The sequence below is a fragment of the Athene cunicularia genome (assembly GCF_003259725.1).
Source record: "Athene cunicularia isolate RWA chromosome Z unlocalized genomic scaffold, athCun1 chrZ_part1, whole genome shotgun sequence".
NCBI classification, from domain to species: Eukaryota; Metazoa; Chordata; class Aves; order Strigiformes; family Strigidae; genus Athene; species Athene cunicularia.
In genome coordinates this window covers 26,657,670-26,665,910 of record NW_020799142.1, presented here as the reverse complement: position 1 = coordinate 26,665,910, position 8,241 = coordinate 26,657,670, and the positions used below count along the sequence as shown (strand labels likewise).

The window sequence follows — 8,241 nt, the reverse complement described above, 5'->3', positions numbered from 1 at the left end:
GGGGGGGGGGGGGGGGGGGGGGGGGGGGGGGGGGGGGGGGGGGGGGGGGGGGGGGGGGGGGGGGGGGGGGGGGGGGGGGGGGGGGGGGGGGGGGGGGGGGGGGGGGGGGGGGGGGGGGGGGGGGGGGGGGGGGGGGGGGGGGGGGGGGGGGGGGGGGGGGGGGGGGGGGGGGGGGGGGGGGGGGGGGGGGGGGGGGGGGGGGGGGGGGGGGGGGGGGGGGGGGGGGGGGGGGGGGGGGGGGGGGGGGGGGGGGGGGGGGGGGGGGGGGGGGGGGGGGGGGGGGGGGGGGGGGGGGGGGGGGGGGGGGGGGGGGGGGGGGGGGGGGGGGGGGGGGGGGGGGGGGGGGGGGGGGGGGGGGGGGGGGGGGGGGGGGGGGGGGGGGGGGGGGGGGGGGGGGGGGGGGGGGGGGGGGGGGGGGGGGGGGGGGGGGGGGGGGGGGGGGGGGGGGGGGGGGGGGGGGGGGGGGGGGGGGGGGGGGGGGGGGGGGGGGGGGGGGGGGGGGGGGGGGGGGGGGGGGGGGGGGGGGGGGGGGGGGGGGGGGGGGGGGGGGGGGGGGGGGGGGGGGGGGGGGGGGGGGGGGGGGGGGGGGGGGGGGGGGGGGGGGGGGGGGGGGGGGGGGGGGGGGGGGGGGGGGGGGGGGGGGGGGGGGGGGGGGGGGGGGGGGGGGGGGGGGGGGGGGGGGGGGGGGGGGGGGGGGGGGGGGGGGGGGGGGGGGGGGGGGGGGGGGGGGGGGGGGGGGGGGGGGGGGGGGGGGGGGGGGGGGGGGGGGGGGGGGGGGGGGGGGGGGGGGGGGGGGGGGGGGGGGGGGGGGGGGGGGGGGGGGGGGGGGGGGGGGGGGGGGGGGGGGGGGGGGGGGGGGGGGGGGGGGGGGGGGGGGGGGGGGGGGGGGGGGGGGGGGGGGGGGGGGGGGGGGGGGGGGGGGGGGGGGGGGGGGGGGGGGGGGGGGGGGGGGGGGGGGGGGGGGGGGGGGGGGGGGGGGGGGGGGGGGGGGGGGGGGGGGGGGGGGGGGGGGGGGGGGGGGGGGGGGGGGGGGGGGGGGGGGGGGGGGGGGGGGGGGGGGGGGGGGGGGGGGGGGGGGGGGGGGGGGGGGGGGGGGGGGGGGGGGGGGGGGGGGGGGGGGGGGGGGGGGGGGGGGGGGGGGGGGGGGGGGGGGGGGGGGGGGGGGGGGGGGGGGGGGGGGGGGGGGGGGGGGGGGGGGGGGGGGGTGTCACCACAGCACACCCCATGCCGGGGTCTGAGACCAGCCCGCAGGCTGGGGCCACCAGGGATCCTCCCGAGGGGGGCTGTGCGTGCCCAGCCCTCAGTTGGAGGGGTTAGACTGCCACATGGCCCAGACCCCCAAACAGGCTCCCAGAGCCCCAGCTCCTGCCTGGCATGGGCAGGATAAGGCCACACATCTTCTCTGTCTCTGTCTCAGTGCTGCTGGCTTGCCCTACGTCCACGCTTGCCATCGGGTAAACTGAGGTATTGGGGTACCATCAAGCAGGTCTCCAGACATCAGACAAGGGCATAAGCTGGGGTGAGCACACAGCACCCTGACCCACACCACCTCACTGCGCCAGGTGGGCCACAACCCAGGAATTCACCTGCCAGCAACATCTCCCCACAGTCCCCACACACCCCCTCCGCTTGCCTGCCTGACAGTTTTTTCCTGACATCTTTTTCTACAGAGGAGAGTTTGGCAGGAGGCAAAGGGGGTGTCTGCTCTTCCTTAGGCTTTTTTGGCCAGGGCAGCTGGAGGGCTTGCGCACATCCCTGGGGAACAAGCAGCATCACCATCCCACAACAACCACAGGGACAGCGGCTTTGGTCCTGTTCCACAGCCAGAGAGCTTGTTGCCAAGACCTCATGCTGCTGCACTGGGTGTCGGTGGCATGTGGTGACAGGAGCTCTGGGTGCCAAGGGGTGCTGGCTCTGTCTTCTCTGATGCCACTTACATGCTGCCAAGGCCAGGGGCAGCAGGCACGAGCCAAGTCCCGCTTTTCCTCAGAGTATCTTGCAGGAATAGCCACTGGCCATGGCTGTTGCAAGAGCTGGCTTCACTCTCGGGCTCTGCAGACTGGGCTGAGCCTCTGTCCCCTTCACTGCGTCCCTTCGTGGGGAAAAGCTGCCATTTCTGGCTTCTTCGGCTTCCCTGTGAGCAACTCTGGAGAAACTGCCCCTCGTCCTGCTGGGTCACCCCCGCTGCTCCTCAAGCTCCCGGCAGTCTGGCAGCACCCAGCACTGCACAGCAGCCTCCCTAGAGAAGCTCTCCTGGAAAAATGAGCCCCTTCCTTGGAAGAGCAGAGCAGCTCCCGACCCCGCAGGGCCCCCGGGCGCTGTTTATCTTTGAGCAGGAGATAAAGCAGCTGTCGGCCATCCCATTTCAGGGCTGGACAGCTGTAGCTCGCGCCGGCCCATCCCGTCCCACCGCGGCAGGGGTAGGGACCTCCCGGCACTCACCAGCTCTTCTAAGCATCAGTTTGTTGGTGACCAGCTGATGTTCCTGCTGGATTGCCCCTGGGAAGATATGACCTGGCCCCATTTCAGAGGGATCCACAGGGCCAGCTGCCCCGTGGGACTCATTTCACAGGACCCCATTGCACATGGCTCCAGTGTCCCGATGCTTCTGTGTTGCACCCCGGGAGGCTGGCTCCCTCTGGGATGGGCTGGGCTCCATCCCCTGCATGCTGGGACTGAAGGCTGGGCTGAGTGAGGTGAGTCAGATGTGATGATGGTGATGGGACTTCTCCATGGCCCAGCAGGTACCCAGGTGTTTGGGGAAGCTCCTCTCCTCCAAGGCAGAGGGGTTTTGGTGTTTGGGTCAACATAGCACCCAAGGGTGGGGGGATGTGGCTAGGCTGGCTAGTGGTCTGCAGGGGGTGCAGCATGTCCCACCACCCTGGGGATGGCCACCAAGGAACCTGGCCCAGCTAGATCAGCACAACTCGGTTCCTCTCTAGAGCCTCCACAATGACAACAGCAGCTCTGAAGCTCTGCACATGTATCATGAAGTGTGTCCATGCTCAGGATCTCACCAGGACAGCAAGCAGGACCGTGTCCACTCTACCCTCCCACTCAGCATCTTTGCACCACCAGGGTCTGGTCATGCTCCTAGCTGGAGAGAAAGAGAAATCCTCCAGACAAACGGCTATCGACGGCTGCAGTGGAGGCGGCACAGATAGATACTGGAGGTATAGATGGGCACAGCAGACAGCGGAGCAGATTGAGAGATACTTGGAGCAGAGAGATACCGCAGGAGGAATCGGGAGATAGATCCTGTGGGCTGATCAATATCCACTGCATGCAGAGGGACAGCAAGATAGAGCGAGCTGCAGGGGGAAGGTGTTTGGTGGGCAGCGATGTGCATTTGTCCTGGCGATGGCTCCGGGGAGATGCCACTTGCAGTCACTTCAGATGTACAGTACAAGTGCCTGTGGTTGAGTCTCCTTGCCCATCTCCAGCCACCCCACAGGGGTTTGGTGTCCTTTGATGTGTGCTGAGATCCCACCTGTCCTCTGGGTACCAAAGGGTGCATATCTCCTGTGTATCCTGGTCACATTCCAAAAGGGTGCATATCTGCTCTGAGTCCTGGTCACATCCTCTGGCCATGCAGGGATGTCCATCCCACCTGTGGGCATCTTGCAGGAAGCTGGATGCCTGTGTCTGGGCAGCCAATAGAGAGGGGCAGCTTGAGTGCAAGCCCTGGCCCTGGCACAGGGGCTGTGCTGGAACTGGGTGACTGTTAAGTTCCCACCCCGTTCCTCAGTTTCTCCATGTGAGCCAAAGGACCTCAGACTGCAAGGAGCTGCGTCAGTCCAGCATGGACTCAGGCATGGATGAGAAAGAGTGGGAAGGAAGGGGCAGAGGCAGCAAGAGCCTGCAGGACACACTGTGTCCAGGACGCATCTCTCATCTGCTGGTCACTGGGGACACTTATCTGCTCTTTAACAGGCTGCAAACATCCATCCCAAAGGGAAGGTTTGCATTTTGGGACCCTTGAATGGCTGGCACTGTCCCTGCTCAGTGCTGGGACAGGGACACCCCCTCCTGACACAGCAAAGCAGCCAGAGGTCCTGAGTCCCACCCCAGCTCCATCCCGGTGGCACTTGCCCAGAGCACCCTGTGCTGCCTGGTTCCTCTGCTGGTCACAGCCAGGCTTAGCTGGGGACAGTGAGGAAAGTACCCCCGCAGCAGCCCTTCATCCAGACAGGGCTGCTGGCCCCGCGGCCAGGTTGGGGGAGATCCCCCGCCCGTGATGGAGTTATTGACACAGTCGCTACGGAAAACACTGCTGAGATTGTTCACACTAATGTTATTTAGCAGCAATATTTCCGTAATAAAAGAAATCAATGGGCAAGAGAAAAGACCTGTCCAGAGCTTTGATTTTCTCATTTTAATGGCATACTTATTTACTCCCACCAGCGTCCCCATTGGATTTTCATTACGTGGCCTTCGCTGTAAGTGGAGCAGTATTGATACGAGCTGCTGAGTTAGCGCCTTCCCATGCGGGCCGGCATGGGATCGCTCGTGTTCCTCGACGGGGCCCTGCTAAACCCCGGGGAATGGGCACGGTGTGGGGCCAGTGGCCTTGCAGCCACAGAGCCTACCCATGTGCATGTGTGCACACACAGCGTCCGCCCGTGGGTACATAGGTGTGCGCACACACCCACCTACCCAGCTGTGCCGCCAATCTGCACACTGTGGGCTGTGCACACGTACATACGTGCACACACTTGTTTCACCAGCACAGGCACACACATGCACACAACTCTTCTGACTACACATATGCACATACACAAATGTCCTACCCATACATGCCCGAGCACTCACAAGTGCGCAATTGTTCCGACCATATGGACAGATGCCCCATTGTTCTGCCTATATACATTTGTGCACACATATGCAACCCTCACCTGTTCTGCCTACACCCACCTGCAAACTGTTCTACCTATATGCATGCATGCAACTATGCATGCCCAAATGTCCTGCCAAGACACACACACACACACACACACAAAACCATCCTCCTTGCACTTACGCACTCACATGTGTGCAACCCGTCTGCCAGCATGTGCACCTGCACACCCACACCCTGCATACCCTGTGTTCCCCTCCTGTGCCCTTCTCACATTGAGGGGTGCACCTCTGCATGTCTGTGTAAAGCCCTCAGAACCTCCAATGTGCTACGTCTGGGTCCATCCACCCTCATGGCCACACACCCAGCACTGGCACTGTCCCCCAGAAGAATAGAGCTCCCCCCTGACTCTCGGGTCCCCCACAGAAGGCACCAGCCCAGGCTTCTGATCCCCAGTGACTGCAGCAGAAAGAGTAACAGCACCATCACTTGCTGGTCCCCGGGAGCTAATTTGGGGATGATCCTGCCCAACACCACATCCCCCAGCTCCCAGGACCCCAGGAAGAGTGGTGCCAACTTCCCCAGGGACACCCAGTTGCCAGCAGGACTCCTGCTGAGCCTGGAACTGGCCAGATCCAGCACTGATCCCCATGGCAGGGGCTTAGCACACTCCAGAGACTCTCCTGGTGACACAAGCAGGTGGGATGAACAATTTTATTACTGATATCTCTTCTCAGGTGGCATTTTAAGAAGTAGCCCGTGTGCAGGGCTGCCAGTCAGCAGGATGGGGACAGTCCGGGGAGCGGGAGCAGCGACATGCTACAGGCCTGGTGGCCAGGGACACGCACATTATTTTGGCAGCAACGTGGAGGTGAAAGACCCCCACAAAAGCAGCAAGCCCACACAGGTCCGGCCGCAGGGCTGCCAGCAGGGTCCGGAGCCAGGCTCAGTCGGGGGACCACAGCACTCCCTCAGCGGCTGGGACCCCACGCCGGCAGCCAAGCGGGGTGGCTGTCCCCAGGGGGTCTCACAGCCAGGGGAAGTGTTTTGAGGGGCGAGATCCCATCCTGAGCTAGTACAGAGCTTTGGGCACCTGCAGACACTAGGTATGTGCATAGCCCAGAGGCCACACAAAACGGGCTCTCTGTTAAGGCGACAGACGGTGGCTCTCCCCCCTGGGGGGGACTGTAGGGAAGGGACTGTGGGAAAGGGACCCCTCTTCCAGCCCCAGCTGACCCCTGGGGCTGATGAGACACAGGGGACCAGGAGGGACCTTCAGCACAGAGCCTGGGCATCCCCCCACTGCTGGGGGGCTTCCAGTGCAGATCCTGCCCCGAGCCAGTGTGACACCGTGTGCTGCCAACCCACGTCAGCAGGGATGAAGCCACGGGAGATGCTGCCAGCTGGACACAGTGCCCTGCGCTGTCTGCAGTCCCGGCAGACTGCCAGGGAGATAGGGAACTTCTCAGCTGACCTTTACAATGGGTGCTCTGGCCCCACTTACCCTGTGCACCCTGCCCAAGGACGGCATCCTCCTCCTGATGTCTGAGGAGATGCAGAAATTTCACGGAGCCTGGGGACAGCTAGCTCCAGCCCCACTCTCGCGGAACGCTGAGGGCACACGGGGGTGTTCGTATCCCACAAGGCCACTCCTGCCCTGAGGGATGGAAAAGCAGGACATGGCTCCAATTGAAAGGATGGAGAGGCAGGTAAAGAGAACTGGCGGCCTGTATTGCTGTGACCACCACGGTCCCTCTGTCCGGGCACCCAGCTGGCCCATGAGGAAGGATGGAGTAATCTGGGGGAGGCACAGGGGGGCTCCTGCTGCCTCTGCTAGAGCCTGGGCTTGGGGAGGAGAGGGGTGAAAGGCTGGGAGGAGAGGAGCCAGCTGTGCACGGCAGGGTGCCCCAGTGAGCTGGGCTCAGCAGCCCAAGGTGCTGAAGAAGGCACAGGCTTCCAGGAGCAGGCCCTTGGCATAGATGCGCAGGGTGTAGAAGAGGGTGATGAAGTCCTGAGTGCTGAAGAGTGTGTCAGCCAGGGCAAAGGCAAGCGTAGAGGGGATGAAGCCCCGGCCGTACTCCACCATCCAGGTGCCTGCGCTCCACTGCACTGACGTGGCCTCTCCCGCCTGGTGCACAATGGTGTCCCCTGCCAACACAAACAACCAGCACAGCTTTCAGTGGCTGCCCCATACATCATGCCCAAAGAGACATGTGGGATCAGGTCCTGCAGGGCTGAGCACCCCAACCCCTCTCCAATCTTCCTCACTTCTCCCTTACAGGCACCAACTGAGATGGTGGGATGTGCCCATGGGGACAAAAAACACCCCATTGTGAGCCCCTGGCTTCTGCCAGCTGGAAGGAAGAGGGTCTGTGATAGTGGAGGACCAACCCGCAGAGTGGCTGTACCCCAGGACATGGACACGGCCTGCAGGGCGCCGTGGCTACTGTGCTTACCTGGATAGTAGATCTCGCTTCTGGTGGTCCCCTCCTTCCATTGCCGGAAAGTCCCCGAGATGACAGTGTCAGAGATATCTGCCCAGTACCGACCTGTGGGAGGACAGAGGGCTCTGCCTCAGCTCATCCCTGATGAGGACAGCCTGGAAGCCACAGGTCTGAACCATGGAGCAGCCCTCTGGAGGTAAGGATGCCAGCCCCAGGGCCTTGACACACTGAGGATCACAGCTGAGGCTGGTACCCAGGCTGACCACATACCACCAGCCCGGGCTGCATGGTGTTCTTAAGCCCCATCATTTCCAGCACGTTTGGCACCTGCTCCCGGCTGAAGCACCGGGAGACACAATGCTTGCCACTGCCTGCCAGCTGGATGCAAAGAGTCCTGGCCATGCGGCATGGCATGCACAGGGACCTGCAGGTGCTGCAGGACACCACGGGGGCTGGTCCCCATGCGAAGGGTGTTTTCCAGCATCAAGCACCCCATAAAAGAAGTGGAGCAGCAGGCTCCCTGTGCTTTGCACACATGGCCAGGGCAGCCAGACCTGAATTAAGTGGAGTGGAAAGAGCTCAGAGAAACCCTCTACCACCCAGCCCTGTCCCCCCTGCTTACCTGAGTGGCCCCCAGTGTCAACAGCTGTCCCGAAGAGCAGCACATACTCTGTGAGTGAGGCGTGCAGGAGGCACATGGAGCCCATCCACCCACCCGCGTTCACGAACACCCACTGCAGGTCCTCGTCTGGCAGGATGTGGCCTGGGTGCTTCTTCCGTAGCTCCACAATGATCTTGGAGAAAGCCAGCTCATGGTCCAGCCCTGCAGCACCCACGGTCGTGGTGAGTCCCTGGCATGAAGCAAGCTCTGGTTGGCGCCCCCCCCCCCCCCCCCCCCCCCCCCCCCCCCCCCCCCCCCCCCCCCCCCCCCCCCCCCCCCCCCCCCCCCCCCCCCCCCCC

The 8,241-nt window shown here is 65.3% G+C and overlaps 1 protein-coding gene across 1 annotated transcript; it reads right to left on the bottom strand.

Annotated features, from left to right (window-relative positions):
* Nucleotides 1–5,014: 5,014 nt before the first annotated feature.
* Nucleotides 5,015–8,162, bottom strand: SIGMAR1 (sigma non-opioid intracellular receptor 1; the record flags this gene model as incomplete). Its single annotated transcript, XM_026865837.1, has 3 exons — nucleotides 5,015–6,985; nucleotides 7,294–7,386; nucleotides 7,904–8,162. Coding segments are annotated over 3 exons (579 nt in total), but the record flags the coding sequence as incomplete, so codon positions are not given.
* Nucleotides 8,163–8,241: the final 79 nt, after the last annotated feature.